General features: G+C 43.0%; 1 protein-coding gene and 1 pseudogene across 2 annotated transcripts; one reads left to right on the top strand and one right to left on the bottom strand.

Annotated features, from left to right (window-relative positions):
* Positions 1-216: 216 nt before the first annotated feature.
* LOC146675256 (E3 SUMO-protein ligase KIAA1586-like) lies at positions 217-3,063 on the bottom strand. The gene has a single exon (XM_085402473.1). It carries the CDS (start codon positions 2,915-2,917, stop codon positions 686-688), a length of 2,232 nt encoding a protein of 743 aa, XP_085258599.1. The 5' UTR covers positions 2,918-3,063; the 3' UTR covers positions 217-685.
* A 9,729-nt stretch (positions 3,064-12,792) lies between these two features.
* Positions 12,793-17,578, top strand: LOC146675255 (neuroligin-2-like; annotated as a pseudogene). The gene is made up of 4 exons (XR_014910350.1): positions 12,793-12,957; positions 14,933-15,086; positions 15,875-16,237; positions 16,538-17,578. The product of XR_014910350.1 is annotated as a neuroligin-2-like (transcript).
* Positions 17,579-18,706: the final 1,128 nt, after the last annotated feature.

The raw sequence follows: 18,706 nt of genomic DNA, 5'->3' as shown, positions 1-18,706 counted from the left end.
TTCAAACTATTTACAGAACAATCAGCTGTTCTGCATCAAATCTGATGCCACACAAATTATTTGTGCCACTCCAAAAAATAATTTCTGTCCACTATGAGATAAAGGAGAACAACAGTCTGATACCTGCAGGCCTGACAGCAGCAGATGTATCACTCCTGTACAGTGCTTTAAGTGGCCCAGAAGAGGTGCCGGTACTCTATTTTTTTTCCGCCTCCCCTGAGGTAACAACAACTATATTGAATGGGTTTTATATACAACAGTCAACAGACAACCTTATACAAAATAATAAATCATTTTATTAGTTTGTGGATTTGCTTGAGCTAGAAAGAGCTACTGAACATAAATAAAATGTGCAAAAAGGTATTGAATTTTTTTTTTAACAAAATGTACATAAAATAAATTATAAACTAATTTGTATTTTGCTCTCTCTCTTGAGTCACTGCTGCTATCAGCAGCAGCACTTGTAAAGTGTACCTGCAGAGCTTGGTAGTTCTCCCATACTACTTTCACTGTTCTCTCACTTGAAGCAACCCAAACATAATAACCATAGAACAGTAGAACATAATCTTGAGTCTTGAAGATGGTTCATTTCTTTACCCCTGAAAAATATACAAAAGCAGATTCAGCAAAATACAATCACAGTACACCAAATGAAAAATGAGAAATACTGTACAAATCATTTTACCTAGAAAAGGCTCCAGCACGTTTTGGGCTCCACTTTCCTTTCACTTTGGGCTTCGCAGTTTGTGGATGCTGCACTTCTCCTCCCTAGTGCCAGCCATGTCTGCACATATGTTTGTGTGTTAAACTGATCCAAGGGTGGTCCGTTGCATTTCAGGAAAATCATATTTGAAAGCCTTTTGATGTTGAGAGAGTTTCTTTTATCTGTCAAAGTATCATTCATTGAGCTGAAAGCTCGCTCGCATTCACTTGTTGATACTGCAATGGTGTGGACAGCTGTAAGAAGCGGCTTCAGGGCTGCTGGTGTCTTGGAAGCTTTAAGGTCTTTATACTCCCTAAATCCTAGGACACTTTCCCTCTCCCCAACTCTGAATCTCTGACATAAACGTCTGACCGCTGCATCCCCATATTGAATATCTAGAGATGCAGGCCAGGAGTCAGACTGGAGGACCTTGATGTCTGAGAGGAGGTGACTATCTGTCTTTTCAGATGAGGTTTTACTGACATGCGAGGAAGTTGTTGGAGTCATCCTGCACTTAACATTTTCAGCCAGGCTACGGAAAAATTGGCCATGGTTGATTTTTATAACCCTCTGATTTTCATGCAGGCATACATTTCTGAAGATTTTCTCCTTTTCAGCTTCAATGGCAGTTTGTGTGGGACCAGGTGTGGATACCATTGACTCAAACACCCGGATTTGTCGGTCCAGCTGCCTGTCGGCTTGATCCAAAGTCATGTCCCATCTCTGGAGCATTCTTGAGAGGTCACTGAGTTCTGTGAAAGCGTCATACATGATGCCAAGATTGACCACAAAAGAAACAGTAGTGAGAACATCATTGAGTCCTTTGTATTTTGCTCTCTCTCTTGAGTCCCTGCTGGTATCAGCAGCAGCACTTGTAAAGTGTACCTGCAGAGCTTGGTAGTTCTCCCATACTGCTTTCACTGTTCTCTCACTTGAAGCAACCCAACGCACTGATAAAACACAGCCTATCACAAGGAGACGTTGTCCAACATTGTGAGCACTCTCGGTTAACTCCCTTTGGTTTTTTGGTGATGCATGGTAGAGGGAGTAAAGCTGATCTAAGAATATTTTAAAGTGGTTGATTCCTCCTACCTCCTTCAAAACATCACAAACTGCCAGTTCCAGTCTGTGATTGGAACAATGCCAGACAAACAGGTAAGGGAATTTGGAACAAAGCTGCGCAGCAACTCCTGCTTTCCTCCCAAGCATCACTGAGGCTCCATCACAAGCAAATGCCAACAAATGTTGCTGTAGGTAGTGAGGGTCAAAGCCATTATTATGAAGACATCCTAACAGTGCTTCAGTGATGTCCTTTGCTGTGGTCCCCTGCAGCTCAATCAGTTCAAAAAATATTGTGTCTGGATTTTCACTGGAAATAGCTGACCGCAGGCACACGACAAGCACAGACTTTCCACTTATTGTAGTGGATTCATCAATGAGCACACACAATTTTCTTTCATTCATCACTATGTCATTGACTACCTTCTTTTTCATTTCAGCTGCAATGTGATCCAGTATATTTGCACATGAGTTATTAGAGTGCAAAACTCTGCCCATCTTGACACCATTTAAGACTTGCAACTGGACATCTATTGGCATGTCTGTAAAGGGACGCCCATGCTTGCCAATCTTATAAGCTGTTCTAAACACATTGCAAGTTGAAGCGTAGTCAGCCTTTCTCATATCTTCAATGTGTTTTTGCATTGTATTTTGTGTTGCCTTCTCTTTTATTTCAACTGCTTTCTTGTGATAAATTGAGTCTCTGTGCTCTTTTATTTTCTTTCGTAGTGAGTTTTGTTGTGCAGCCTTGTCCCTTCCAAAAGACGAGATTAAGCACCCACTCCACTCCTGCGACACTCTCTGCCCTTGCTGCATGTCCACGCGAGCACAAACTTGACTACACACACTACAACCCAACTTTTGATTTCTGCTGATCAGCCACTTGTAATTTGTGGAGAAATACCGGACTTGTGCTTGGGACCAACATTCTGGCCACTCATGCTCGCTAACGCGGCTGTTGTCATCGGTAGAAATGGTGTCATTCTCGTCCTCGTCGTCGCCAAAAGTGCCGTCGTCCGCGGCACTAGTGCAGCTTTCATTAGCTTGCGTCTGACCTGCAGCGATATCATTCTGGCTTGGTGGGGTGTCAGCCAGCGAGTCCTCTGATTCTGACCTTGTTCTTTTACTACTCAGAGTCTGAAGCCAGGAGAGCATATTAAGTGTTCATTGTTTTTGTATTTTAACGAGCAGCTGTTTGCGCGTTTTACACACCCTCTCCGGACCACGTTGAGTTGTTGACATGACAACGGCAAAAGCGACGCATGCGCTTTTCACTTGTAAAACACATTGGTGTATGGGTAATGTAGTCTCTGCTCTCGGTGGGACGAATTAGGAAGCGTGCTTGTGAAGGGCGCTCTGAAAAGCGGCAGTGCAGCCAAACGATGTGCAAATGAGAGTACCGGTACGCTAAAAGCACGTTCTGGGCGCATGGAGAGGTGGCGGTACTCTCAAAAGTTATATTTAGAAGTGGCGGTACTGAGTACCGGCGCGTACCGGCCCACTTAAAGCACTGCTCCTGTAACACCTGTAACATTCAGCAGTCGCCTCATTGTTCTGACGCACACAACAAAACTACTGACTACACTACACACTAACTACACAAGATTTGCGCTAAACGTCGCAAATCTCTCACATCTCAAAACACCACCGTCACTCCTAAAACTTCCCCCGTTTCTTAACAACTAGATGCCACGTTGCATTATCATTTTTTGATTGGTCGACATGGTACTTTTTTAGACGAATAGGAAAGGCAGAGGGGGTGGGGTTTGTTTTTGCTCACAGGTGGAGAGCGCTTTCGAGCCTTTTTTCTTATAAAACGCCAATTTAACCGTTTCTTCCGCAGTAAATATAAACAACCAGTATTCAGGAAGAAAACCAAACATTGCATTTTTTTTATCACAACTCTGGTTTTACGTGGCCTATCAACACGATTTAAAAACTGGTGTAAAGTCCCCAATTTTTCCGTCAATTGTTCCGTCTGTCCTGCTCACATCTCCAATGGTTGTACACGTTGTCATTAACATGGCTTCACTCCACATCAGCCACGCCGCTTTGCCAGCTAACACACCGGCGTCGGCACATAAGGACGCTGTCATAGCCTGTCAACAACGTTGATTGGCTGCGCATATACGCATTATTGGCTGGACTATGGGACAAGGTGGCATCGTTCCCATATGGGAGCAGCCAGTCACTTACTGACCAACACTGCAAAACAGAATTGTTAAAGTATTAATTTTAATTTCAATTCAGGTTAGATTTTTTTGTGCGCAACGCAGAATTTCTGTGCGCAGAGACTGTGCCAGCAGTGCGCAGCTTAGAGGGAACATTGCATAGGCCCACTAAAAGTTACAAAATAAGCTACTATCAAATACATTTACTGTAAACACATCAGAAGGTTATTTATGTGGCAAAAAGTTAGATCTATACAAAATGTTGCAGGGAAACGGAGAAGGAGCCTCGTATAGGTTTGAGTTTTATTCACATCTGTTGTGCAGGTACAAATAGCAGAGTGGAAAACTTTATACTTTGTGTTTGCAAACATTAATTTATGAAGATTAATTAACATGAGTGTAGCACAAAGTAAAGGTGAAAGCAGTATTCTGACATGACAGTGCAATCAAAACACATTTTGCCACAACAATCTGTGAATAATTGTAACAACTGTCATTTTAATATTGGACAAACTAGTTGTGCAGCCCTAACCTGAAATATGCTGTTTGTTCTGAATGAAAAACGTTAGTCTTTGGTAAACATTTTAATCCCATTTATAGATGCAATATGTTATTTCAGTTAAGACTGAATGTTACCACACGTTCCCATCATTAGAGCGCATTTAAAGTGTGGAGAAGTCTGTGAAGGTTCTCAGTCATCCAGGTCATCGTAGTCTAAGGAGCTTGCAAAGAAAAGCGTCTGGACTTCTTTGAGTTACTTGAAGACGTTTCACCTCTCATCCGAGAAGCTTCTTCAGTTCTAAGGGTCAAATGGTGGAGAGTCCAAGCTGTATTGAAGAATTTCTAACTTCATGTAGGCTAAACAGCGGCCTAGAATTAGACTCAAAACCCTGCACTTGCCCAAAATAAAGGGGGCATTAATGTACCAGATTCAACAGAACTCCAGAAATAACTGCTAAGATGGGTCCAACACATCTGAGTTCATGCTGGAGGAACTGTGGGACACACTCTGCCAACCACACTCATATATTGTGGCTCTGCCCTAAACTCTGTGTATTCTGGAGGCAGATATTTGATGCTCTCAAAGACATTTTCCAAGGTAAATATTCCACTAAGTCCTACAGTAGCAGTGTTGGGAAGGATTGCAGAACATATTGACTGCAAAGCCAAAACTTACTTGCTAAATATATGACTCACTGCAGCCCTAAAATGCATAACTATCAGATGGCTAAAACCAGATATAATCTATGGATCCATGTCTGTCTGATGGAACAAATTACATACTCAGACTACAGAAACAAGTCTTTGAGAAACGGTGGGGACCCATGTTACCTTTACTATTACAATGAAGAACACCACCTAATTTTGTGAGCTCTCTCTCTCTACACACGCACACACGTGTGTGCTGGACATTCATGGCTGCTTTGTGTAGTTACAGTTGAATAGAGGAAGTGTAGGATGTATCACTGCTGATTCAAAATAACATGTAAGAGTTTGTGGAATGTTCTTTGTCTCTGTGTCTGTATATAAGATGTAAGGGCGGTGGCCACAATTCAGAGATGGTCCTGGTGTTTCACTGGGAAGCTCTCTCCACATTGTAATGTGTTTATTAAACCCGCTTCAAATCAAGCTCACTGGGTGCAGGTTATTGTTAAATTTTCCTCAACAATTTGGCGTTGTCAGGCTGGATTCCTCAGGTGAGTTTTGCTGAATCACTGGTATGCAGTGACTGGCCATCCTGAGGTAAAATTGCCTCAGTCCCACCGTTCCTTTGTTTTCAAAAAGGGGGAACGGCGGGGTGTGCTTCAGCAACTCACACATGCAGGAATTTTTAAAAGAACCAAGAGAGGCACTGCAGAGGATCTGCATCAGTGAGCTGTTTTGATTTGGGAGGATTTTATACGGGTGTAATTCATGGTTTGTATCACTGCAGTGAAAACTGATGTTACTGATCACGAGAGAGGAACATATGTTAGTGACAAGTTTCTGTGTTGTGTCCCACCTGTATCTACACAGACCCTGTGGTCTATATCATGAGCACCTACACATTAAACAACTGTAACATTATAATGGCATCAAGCTCACACTGAGGCCTGTGGGGCACTATCAGCCAGTGAGACAACAGACAAATTTCAGTGTTTTAACATATGAATATTAAATACTTAAGGGCTACTTGTTTAAACAATGGAGGTGAACGATACGTCATCATTTTACATGATAATATCACAGATGATAGACTAAATGAATAGATTTTAGGTAGGTGCTTGTGCATTCTTAAAGTCTGATATGTTGAACTGAACTGAGTGTGTCAGCTGTTCAAAGCCTCTCCCAGTCAGTGCTGTTCTCCATGCCTGTCTTACTGCACATGGTGTTATTAGCACAAACACTTTAAAGGTGAACATTTAGGACTTACTGCAAATGTTACTATGTCAAAGTTTCTGTGACTCAAACAGAGGAAATTTTGATTTTTTTATTTCCACACCTAATTTATTTAAAAGTATTTAATAGCATATAAAACCCAAAATATGCTTCGGTTCACATTTAACTCCAGAAAATCATCAATCAAAACATGGATATTACCTGACCACAGATTCGTGGTGATGTCACTGCTCTTTTAACTGTTTGGTGTCTTTGCTTTGTTTGCTGGTTGTAGAAATGGTTTATTTGAGCTTTGAGCTGAGATTCAGAGGTTTCTGTGGACACTGCTCATGTCGGCACTTATATTTCTGACCTTTTCTTATAGCCGATTAAACATGATCTCCTCCCTTTTGCCCCCATTTTTGGTGGTGTAGGCACAAATGATCAGGCATGACATTTTCATAATAAATAAGATACTGCAAATAATTATTTGTGCGATTGAAGTGAATTGAAAATGTGTATGCAATCATACAGTTTTAAAGATTTGGCCTAAATAACGTTGGAGTGAATGAGTCTAAACATGATGACCAAACTAGTGACACACACACACACACACACACACACACACACACACACACACACACACACACACACACACACACACACACACACAATGTTATGCCAGTTTCAGCTGAAACTATGTTTCAAACCATATTCTGGGTCTTTAGTTCACCATTTATGAGGTTTCAAGAAGAAAATAAAAGACAGATCTGAATGTTTGAAAATGTTTTGGAAAGATTCTGTAAAGATGAGATGAAAAATACTCAAAGGATAAATTTAATTGGTTTATTATTTAGATAAGGTGAAAAAAGTTAAACAAACAAATAAATGAAGAAAAAAGGCAGAGGAGAGAAAACCCCAACAATCCCCTCTGAGCAAGCACTTGGCGACAGTGGGGAGGAAAAACTGCCTTTAAACGGGCAGAAACCTCCGGCAGAACCAGGCTCAGGAGGGACAGTCAACTGCCGGGACTGGTTGGGGGTTTTAAATGGATGATTCCTCAACCATTTAACACATCTTTGGTGGAGTTTAAATGTAAAATGGGCAAAATTCATCGTGATCGTGACTCCTCACGTCAGCATGCTTGGTTACCCGACAACATTAAAACGACTTGCAAATATGTTTTAAATGGATGATTCCTCATCCATTTAAAACATCTTTGGTTGCATTTAAATGTAAAATGCGCAAAATTCCTAGCGATCGTGACTCCTCACGTCAGCATGCTTGGTTACTCAACAACATTAAAACGACTTGCAAATATGTTTTAAATGGATGATTCCTCATCCATTTAAAACATCTTTGGTTGCGTTTAAATGTAAAATGCGCAAAATTCCTCGCGATCGTGACTCCTCACGTCAGCATGCTTGGTTAGACGATCACAAAAAAATGACTCACAAAGATGTTTTAAATTGATGATTCCTCATCCATTTAAAACATCTTTGGTGGCGTTTAAATGTAAAATGAGCAAAATTCCTCGCGATCGTGACTCCTCACGTCAGCAGGCTTGGTTAGACGATCACAAAAAAATGACTCGCAAAGATGTTTTAAATGGATGATTCCTCATCCATTTAAAACATCTTTGGTGGCGTTTAAATGTAAAATGCGAAAAAATTTCTTGCGATCGTGACTCCTCACGTCAGCATGCTTGGTTAGACGATCACAAAAAAATGACTCGCAAAGATGTTTTAAATGGATGATTCCTCATCCATTTAAAACATCTTTGGTGGCGTTTAAATGTAAAATGCGCAAAATTCCTCGCGATCGTGACTCCTCACGTCGGCATGCTTGGTTAGACGATCACAAAAAAATGACTCGCAAAGATGTTTTAAGTGGATGATTCCTCATCCATTTAAAACATCTTTGGTGGCGTTTAAATGTAAAATGCGCAAAATTCCTCGCGATCGTGACTCCTCACGTCAGCAGGCTTGGTTAGACGATCACAAAAAAATGACTCGCAAAGATGTTTTAAGTGGATGATTCCTCATCCATTTAAAACATCTTTGGTTGGGTTTAAATGTAAAATGCGCAAAATTCCTCGCGATCGTGACTCCTCACGTCAGCATGCTTGGTTAGACGATCACAAAAAAATGACTCGCAAAGATGTTTTAAATGGATGATTCCTCATCCATTTAAAACATCTTTGGTTGCATTTAAATGTAAAATGCGCAAAATTCCTCGCGATCGTGACTCCTCACGTCAGCAGGCTTGGTTAGACGATCACAAAAAAATGACTCGCAAATATGTTTGAATGGATGATTCCTCATCAATTTAAAACATCTTTGGTTGCGTTTAAATGTAAAATGCGCAAAATTCCTCGTGATCGTGACTCCTCACGTCGGCATGCTTGGTTAGACGATCACAAAAAAATGACTCGCAAAGATGTTTTAAGTGGATGATTCCTCATCCATTTAAAACATCTTTGGTTGCATTTAAATGTAAAATGCGCAAAATTCCTCACGATCGTGACTCCTCACGTCAGCAGGCTTGGTTAGACGATCACAAAAAAATGACTCGCAAATATGTTTAAATGGATGAGGAATCATCCATTTAAAACATCTTTGGTTGCGTTTAAATGTAAAATGCGCAAAATTCCTCGCGATCGTGACTCCTCACGTCAGCAGGCTTGGTTAGACGATCACAAAAAAATGACTCGCAAATATGTTTAAATGGATGATTCCTCATCCATTTAAACATATTTGGTTGCGTTTAAATGTAAAATGAGCAAAATTCCTCGCGATCGTGACTCCTCACGTCAGCATGCTTGGTTAGACGATCACAAAAAAATGACTCGCAAAGATGTTTTAAGTGGATGATTCCTCATCCATTTAAAACATCTTTGGTTGCGTTTAAATGTAAAATGCGCAAAATTCCTCGCGATCGTGACTCCTCACGTCAGCATGCTTGGTTAGACGATCACAAAAAAATGACTCACAAAGATGTTTTAAATTGATGATTCCTCATCCATTTAAAACATCTTTGGTGGCGTTTAAATGTAAAATGCGCAAAATTCCTCGCGATCGTGACTCCTCACGTCAGCATGCTTGGTTAGACGATCACAAAAAAATGACTCGCAAAGATGTTTTAAATGGATGATTCCTCATCCATTTAAAACATCTTTGGTGGCGTTTAAATGTAAAATGCGCAAAATTCCTCGCGATCGTGACTCCTCACGTCGGCATGCTTGGTTAGACGATCACAAAAAAATGACTCGCAAAGATGTTTTAAGTGGATGATTCCTCATCCATTTAAAACATCTTTGGTGGCGTTTAAATGTAAAATGCGCAAAATTCCTCGCGATCGTGACTCCTCACGTCAGCAGGCTTGGTTAGACGATCACAAAAAAATGACTCGCAAAGATGTTTTAAATGGATGATTCCTCATCCATTTAAAACATCTTTGGTTGCATTTAAATGTAAAATGCGCAAAATTCCTCGCGATCGTGACTCCTCACGTCAGCAGGCTTGGTTAGACGATCACAAAAAAATGACTCGCAAATATGTTTGAATGGATGATTCCTCATCAATTTAAAACATCTTTGGTTGCGTTTAAATGTAAAATGCGCAAAATTCCTCGTGATCGTGACTCCTCACGTCGGCATGCTTGGGTTAGACGATCACAAAAAAATGACTCGCAAAGATGTTTTAAGTGGATGATTCCTCATCCATTTAAAACATCTTTGGTTGCGTTTAAATGTAAAATGCGCAAAATTCCTCACGATCGTGACTCCTCACGTCAGCAGGCTTGGTTAGACGATCACAAAAAAATGACTCGCAAATATGTTTAAATGGATGAGGAATCATCCATTTAAAACATCTTTGGTTGCGTTTAAATGTAAAATGCGCAAAATTCCTCGCGATCGTGACTCCTCACGTCAGCAGGCTTGGTTAGACGATCACAAAAAAATGACTCGCAAATATGTTTAAATGGATGATTCCTCATCCATTTAAACATATTTGGTTGCGTTTAAATGTAAAATGAGCAAAATTCCTCGCGATCGTGACTCCTCACGTCAGCATGCTTGGTTAGACGATCACAAAAAAATGACTCGCAAAGATCTTTTAAGTGGATGATTCCTCATCCATTTAAAACATCTTTGGTTGCGTTTAAATGTAAAATGCGCAAAATTCCTCGCGATCGTGACTCCTCACGTCAGCAGGCTTGGTTAGACGATCACAAAAAAATGACTCGCAAAGATGTTTTAAGTGGATGATTCCGCATCCATTTAAAACATCTTTGGTTGCGTTTAAATGTAAAATGCGCAAAATTCTTCACGATCGTGACTCCTCAAGCATGCTTGGTTAGACGATCACAAAAAAATGACTCGCAAAGATGTTTTAAATGGATGATTCCTCATCCATTTAAAACATCTTTGGTTGCGTTTAAATGTAAAATGCGCAAAATTCCTCGTTTTACGCAGGACTCCTCACGTCAGCATGCTTGGTTAGACGATCACAAAAAAATGACTCGCAAAGATGTTTTAAATGGATGAGGAATCATCCATTTAAAACATCTTTGGTTGCGTTTAAATGTAAAATGCGCAAAATTCCTCGTTTTACGCAGGACTCCTCACGTCAGCATGCTTGGTTAGACGATCACAAAAAAATGACTCGCAAAGATGTTTTAAATGGATGAGGAATCATCCATTTAAAACATCTTTGGTTGCGTTTAAATGTAAAATGCACAAAATTCCTCGCGATCGTGACTCCTCACGTCAGCATGCTTGGTTAGACGATCACAAAAAAATGACCCGCAAAGATGTTTTAAGTGGATGATTCCTCATCCATTTAAAACATCTTTGGTTGCGTTTAAATGTAAAATGAGCAAAATTCCTCGCGATCGTGACTCCTCACGTCAGCAGGCTTGGTTAGACGATCACAAAAAAATGACTCGCAAAGATGTTTTAAGTGGATGATTCCTCATCCATTTAAAACATCTTTGGTTGCGTTTAAATGTAAAATGCGCAAAATTCCTCGCGATCGTGACTCCTCACGTCAGCATGCTTGGTCAGACGATCACAACAAAACGACTCGCAAAGATGTTTTAAGTGGATGATTCCTCATCCATTTAAAACATCTTTGGTGGAGTTTAAATGTAAAATGGGCAAAATTCGTCGTTTTACGCAGGACTCCTCACGTCAGCATGCATCTTTGGCTCTCCAACGGGAGATTGAGAGACCAGCGTTGGACTGGTTTCCTCTCCACTTGGTGACAGTGGGGAGGAAAAACTGCCTGTAAACGAGGACAAACCTCCGGCAGAACCAGGCTCAGGAGGGGACAATCAACTGCCGGGACTGGTTGGTGGGGTTAACAGAGGTGGAGCAAGACGAGGCTACATCAGGTGAGGAAGCCGTAGCGTCTCTCCTCTGGAACAAGTGGAACCATTTCTTCTTTACGTACTTTCTTACTTTTCCAGGAGCGCTTTTCTTCTCCAGGATGATTTCTCAGCTCGTGGATGGTTTCTGATGCTGCTGCTGAAACGAACTGAAACTTGCTGTTGCTCACCCCTATTTATAGAAAAACATCAAAGGATTCTTAAGATCTATGACATCATCACTCCCTAAGCCAATGAGATTGTCGCTTTGGAGCGTGATGTCACAGGAGGCGGGCCACGCCCCCCGCCGCCATGACAGCTTCAGCTATGGTTCGTACGTGTTGTGTAGTCGGTTGCAACGTTAGATCTCACGATCGTGAAGGCAAGAAACTGGATAATGGGCTCTTTTCATCGTTTTCCATCCTGGCGGCGACGTGAGGGATCCCATGTATCCGATATCACCAAACAAAGACGCCAGGCATGGATTGCAGCGGTGAGACGAGCGGATATCGAGTTCCGTGCAATCTCCAGCTTTTTGTTGGTTTGCTCGCGGCATTTTCTCTCCGGTGAGTTCTAAATTAATTCATATCACTATTAAAAGGCGTTTAGTGTTTTTTCTCAATGCGCTGCGGTCATAGATAATGAGATAAAACATGCTAACGTGTGATGCTGCACAACCACGTCATGTCGACTGAGTAGCTTTTGATTTGGCATTATTTCAGGCAAACCAGCATATGAAATGGATGTAACAAATCCAGACTGGGCACCAACACTGGGGCACGACGACAAACCTGTGTCAGACTCGGACCGGCACGCAAGGCGTATGCAACAGAAGCGAAAAAGAGCACCCATTGCAGGTAAACACCCCCCCCCCCCTCCAAAAACATACTAAATTGCTCTTATGGTACACTAATCCACACATAACTTAAAGATGAATCACACACATGTCATTGGAATATTGGTGTACATTAACCTTTTGTCTATGTACTATTTTTATCTTACAGGCTTGATGATCGATGAAGGTCTGACAGAAGAACAACAACAAAATAACCATGTCATGGAGGCAGTGGACAGCAATTGTGTTGGACAAGTGGAGGTTGACGTACCAGCTGCAAATGTGGACAGTGGTGATGGAGTGACAGCGTCACGGAAGCTGAAGGGCAGACGAAGGATTGTGTGTGCAGTCAACAGGGCAGAGCAGAAATAAACCGGCTGTTGGAGGAGAACAGACTGCTTCGAGCACAGTTGCAAAAGACAGAGCTGAATGAAACTTTCTTAAAGGACGATACCGAAAAAGTAAGATATTACACTGGACTACATTGTTATGCTGTCTTAATGTCCCTCTTCAACACTGTCAAAGATTTCCTGCCAATATCGAAGAAACTGACAGGTTTCCAAATGCTCTTACTCACACTAATGCGTCTGAGACTTGATCTTCCAGTCCAGCATCTTTTCATCTATTCGATGTGTCCCACAAAACACTGTCTTCTGTCTTCACCGATACCATTGATGTTTTGTATGCCCGCTTAGGAGCACTGGTGCACTGGCCTGAGAGGCACTGTCTGCAGGCGACAATGCCTCCACAGTTTACTGAAACTTTTGGAAAACGAGTAGCCATCATTGTTGACTGTTTTGAGATTCGAACAGAAAGACCATCTAATTTAAAGGCACGCGCACAAACATACTCTCATTACAAGGGTACACACACCATAAAATACCTCATCGGGATTACACCCCATGGAGCTATTTCTTTCATTTCCAGGGGATGGGGGGGTCGTGCATCAGATAAACACATCACAGAGAGATGTGGCATTCTTCAAAAGCTGTTACCAGGGGACGTAGTATTGGCTGACAGAGGCTTTGACATCAGAGATGCTGCAGGAATGATGTGTGCACAGGTCAAGATTCCAGCTTTCACAAAAGGCTACGACGTGCCCACCTGAGAATTCACGTTGAGCGAGTAACAGGTAGTTTGCGCAACAAGTTCAAAATGTTACACACTACAATGCCAATCCGATTACTCTTATCATGTGACGATTGATAAGATCGTTAAGGTTTGCTGTGTTTTTGTTAATATGTGCCCCAGTGTTGTTGTCAAACCAGGGCCAAATGACACTTGCTCCTGTTGAGTATTCTTAAAGCTGTTTTTTTGGATGTACAGTACATTGTAAATAGTTGTACTTTGTGTGAAGAAACATTACAGGCTATTTAGAGCAGCACGTTGTTTCGAGAAGTATTTCCCAACAAGTTCAGGAAGGCACAGTTTACGAAAGAAGTCTTGTGCTTGCTTTAAGCGCGGTTTCCAGAAATCCACAGCAGGGAAGACGCGAATCCCAGCAAGGTCTCTCTGTGTCCACACAACGAGGTCACAGTGGTTGGCGCCCGTAACAATTTTTTCAAAGTACCGTCTCTTGGCGTCTTGCACAATCGGTCGCGATACAGCCCTTTGTCTTTTGCGCTGATTTTGAGCATGGTTCTGGCAGTCCCGAATCCAACACTCCAACACTGTGTGCTTGTTTTGCTTTCTGGCCTACTGACATGGCGCCGTGATCCCACAATGCACTGCGGCGTGATGTCAACTCCAAAGCCCTATTTTTTTTAAACTGTTTTCAAACTTAACTTAAAATTTCAGTGTTTTATTTGTATATTTGTATATTGCAAAATCACAATAATCTTCCAATTTAGAACTACAAGTAAAAAAAATTTATTTTCATAAACCACGCAGAGCCGCACCATAAGGACTAAAGAGCCGCGTGCGGTTGCCGACCCCTGATCTAAAGGGTTTAACAAAAAGCTTCCTGCTGGAAAATGAAATGTCCCCACTGGGCGATCGTGGCTCAAGAGTTGGGGGTTCGCCTTGTAATCGGAAGGTTGCTGGTTTGAGCCCCGGCTTGGACAGTCTTGGTCGTTGTGTCCTTGGGTAAGACACTTCACCTGTTGCCTACTGGTGGTGGTCAGAGGGCCTGGTGGCATCAGTATCCGGCAGCCTCGCCTCTGTTAGTGAAAGTGAAACATGCTTTCATCTGTTTTTGGTAATGTGCTGGAAAAGCTTGAAAATCGACCTTGAATGTGCTTAAAAAGTGCTTACAGTTATTATTACAGTTTATAGCAGGACTTTCATGGCAACAGCTAATCTTTATTTTGTTTACTGGGAAATGAAATGCTGCCAATTCACAAAGCTGTGTTTCAGCTGCACTTCCTGTTATAGACTTGTGATGCACACAGGCTCTGTTCCAGCACTCAGCATGTTCTTCCTCATTTTCTCCACCAGGGGGAGTTCCTAAACTATGACATCCTGATAGGAGTGAACCAGGCAGAGGGGCTGAAGTTTGTGGACGACAGTGAGGACAACGACGGCATCTCAGCTGCGGCGTTCGACTACACCATCTCCAACTTTGTTGACAACCTCTACGGATACCCAGAGGGTGAGGACGCCACCTCTGTACACTGCCACTTTTTCAGTTATTCCATTTAACAGCCTCCTCTCACTTAACTGCATTTTGCAGCATCATCAGGTTTTGTCTTATTAGGAGCCGCGTTTGTTGATCTGTTAGTTTTTTTCTGTTTGCTGTATTCATTAAAATAAACGGATAATCATCAAAATGACAAATGTGGACAATTATCAAAGCTTACATTACAGTTCTGACAGCTTGAGTTCACATGAATTTTCAAAAGAATATAAAAACCTGTGAAAGTGCTTTAAGCGTTTAAAACATGCGAGTAAAGAATGGAATCAGTAACATGTGAGCCCAGTGAAGTGCATCAAACAAGACAAGCGTGCTAAAGAGAGCCACTCATCCACATCACGGCGTGTCTGCGCCTTAACCTTTGAGGCTCTGTGGGCAGTAATGCTATCATCCCCCAGGTAGTCGGCTCCCAGTCTCAGTGTCGCTGTTTCTGACAGATCGGCCTGCGAACCCGTCACAGCCGGACCACAGTCACAGTACAGACATGTTTGGATAATGCAGTCATGCTTCCTCTCTGTGCCTGTCACTCGTTCTGTTATCTGAAAGACTTTTTTTTTTCCTCTCTAGATTTCTCACTCACTTCCTGGCTCTTGGTTCATCTCACCAACATTTGCTTTGGTTTCATATCTTTTGATCAGACCGATCTCTTAAAAAATGTCTTGCACTGCTGTTACTTTACTCTTAGCAGTTTTTCACTTTTATCTTTCTTCCCCCTCCTTTTGTCTCCTCCTGTGCTTCTTCACCAGGCAAAGACATCCTGAGGGAGACCATTAAGTTCATGTACACAGACTGGGCGGACAGGGACAACGGAGACATGCGGCGGAAGACTCTGTTGGCCCTGTTTACGGACCACCAGTGGGTGGCACCAGCTGTGGCCACTGCCAAACTCCATGCTGAGTTTCAGTCCCCAGTTTACTTTTACACGTTCTACCACCACTGCCAGACCGAGACGCGGCCCGAGTGGGCCGACGCCGCGGAGACGAGATAACTTACGTGTTCGGCGTACCGATGATCGGTGCCACGGACCTGTTCCCGTGCAACTTCTCCAAGAACGATGTGATGCTGAGCGCTGTGGTCATGACTTACTGGACTAACTTCGCAAAGACTGGGTAGGCCTCATGTCGTAGTGTAAACTGTACACGTTACTGTATGTTCTCTGATAGCCTTCTAGTCATCTTGAATACTTGAATCTGGGTTGCTAGTTTAATTCTCGTGTGGCTTTGAAGAATTGAACACTGGTTCACCAAAAGCATCCAGATCCCAGAGCAGCCGGTTGGTCTTAGATAGTTGAAAGGTTGCACAGAGAATGGGCCTCCTGTCTGTATTCAGTGTATTGATGCCACATGTTACTTATAATGGAGACTGAATATAACTTTGAACTGAAACGTTTAACCTTTATGCTCCACCAGGGACCCCAACCTGCCCGTCCCTCAGGACACCAAGTTCATTCATACCAAGCCCAACCGCTTCGAGGAGGTCATCTGGACCAAGTTCAACTCGAAGGACAAGCAGTACCTTCACATCGGTTTGAAACCTCGTGTCAGAGACAACTACAGAGCTAACAAAGTGGCCTTTTGGCTGGAATTAGTCCCTCATCTTCACAGCCTGCACGACGTGCTCTTTCCCACCACTACGCGCTCCCCTGCAGGTCGTGACCCCGGCACCATGAGGCCCAGAGACAACGTTCCTCGAACCACTCGTCATCCTTACCCTACCTTCCCGTCAGATCCCGAGCACGAGGGCTCAGAGCGCCCGCCCCAGGACCTCTTTCCCGGAGACACCCGCGACTACTCCACCGAACTGAGCGTGACAGTTGCAGTTGGAGCGTCGCTCCTCTTCCTCAACATCCTGGCCTTCACCGCCCTTTACTACAAAGCGTGACAAGCGGCACGAGATGCGCCGGCACCGGCTGTCCCCTCAGCGGGGCGGCCCCGCCAACGACCTGGCTCACAGCCAGGAGGAGGAGATCATGTCCCTGCAGATGAAGCACTCGGAGCACGACGCTCACCACGACATGGAGCCCCTGCGACCCCACGACATCCTGCGGCCCGCCTGCCCTCCCGACTACACCCTGGCGCTGCGCCGCGCCCCCGACGACGTCCCGCTGATGACGCCAAACACCATCACCATGATCCCCAGCACCATCACCAGCATGCAGCCTCTTCACGCCTTCAACACATTCCCCTCCACCGGCCACAACAACACCCTGCCCCACCCCCACTCCACCACCAGGGTATAGTAGGGACAGGCCCGACACAGCGCCACCTAGGGACCAGGAACACTGGCTCTGCTACCGCTCTGGAAGGGAGGCCTCTAGACGTGGGCCTTCGTTCTGTCCTCTTATTCTCTTCTTTCTCCAAAAGCAACTACACCTGCTGCGTCATGTGCTGTAAAACTTGGCAGCTCCCTCCACTGGTGGCATGTGGAGGTGCAACTGAAGTGTACAGCAGCAGATGAGCAGTTTGGGGTGGGGGTGGGGTGGGTGACTCAGATCTTTCAAAGATACTGTTTTCAAAGACGGTCTGCTGTTTCCAGGCTCAAGACCTCCAACATTTGTCAAAGGGACGAATGCTCTCTCGCTCCTCGCTGTTTTCTCTTTTTTACGTTGGCGTCATCTCTTTTTCCATCTCCTGTGTGTTATGTGCACATTATGCTTCTCTTTTCTACATCCCTGTTTTACTACTGCTCTCTTCCTCTCATTTGACACGCCTCCCTCCTGCTCTTCTCTAAAAATTCCCGATCTGCTGAGCAGTTTGGAGGGGGGAGGCGTACACTAAACATATAACTATAAAAACACTCATATCTTTCATTCTACCAGCATTTTTAGGTGCCAAGTAAGTACTGCTGTGTTTCATTTCTCATCGAGGGAGCAGAAAAACGAAAGAAAAATAGAGTATCGCTATTTACCGTCAACTAACAGAGTTCTGTCATGTTCTCGTGACAAAGTGCCAAACTGGCCTCAGTCGTGTTTTTCTTTCTTTCATCTTCTCTTTTTTTGTTGTTTTGTTTGAAGCATTTGTTTAATTGTTGTTTTTTATTGTGTGGAAATAATTTTTCTGAAAATATAGATATAGAGAAATGATATTATATATAGTTCTATATAAAATGTGTACAAAGGAGAAAGTATATAAAAGGGTTTTCTCAGTGGGGGATCTATGCATGAATTATTTTTAAAGACGCGGGGAAAAGGACACTGTACCTGTCGATGCACGTTTCCCAAAATCTAAACGAGTCATATCGCTCCATGTTTGCTACTTTTGGTTTTTGGTTTTCTCCCGCAGAGTAAGAGCATCGCAGGAGCTCCTGAAGTCAAACGACGCCTCCCAGCACTCATTTATTAAAACGGAGTCGATGCCAAAAGTCTTAAACGTTAGAATCAAAGCAACAGCTGTGAACTCAGTCATGGTGTCATGTGCAGCCTTCATCTTACTGACACTATTTTTTCATTTTAGGGTACGTGAGGTAAAGCGTCCGTCGATGTAGCTTGATTGTACAAAATTATTTTTCTACGTTATTAACAAAACAGAGCAGAGACTGATGCTGCTCCTGTCTGTGTGTGTGTGTGTGTGTGTGTGTGT

This window comes from Rhamphochromis longiceps, linkage group LG3 (assembly GCF_057381845.1).
Source record: "Rhamphochromis longiceps isolate RC_006_pf linkage group LG3, R_longiceps_female_GT1.1, whole genome shotgun sequence".
Classification (NCBI taxonomy): Eukaryota; Metazoa; Chordata; class Actinopteri; order Cichliformes; family Cichlidae; genus Rhamphochromis; species Rhamphochromis longiceps.
Note: the sequence above shows the minus strand (reverse complement) of the source record. Positions and strands in the feature narration are given on the sequence as shown.

Excerpts from the sequence above, each read along its gene's own strand:
- LOC146675256 (XM_085402473.1), bottom strand. The coding sequence starts at position 2,917 with ATGCTCTCCTGGCTTCAGACTCTGAGTAGTAAAAGAACAAGGTCAGAA.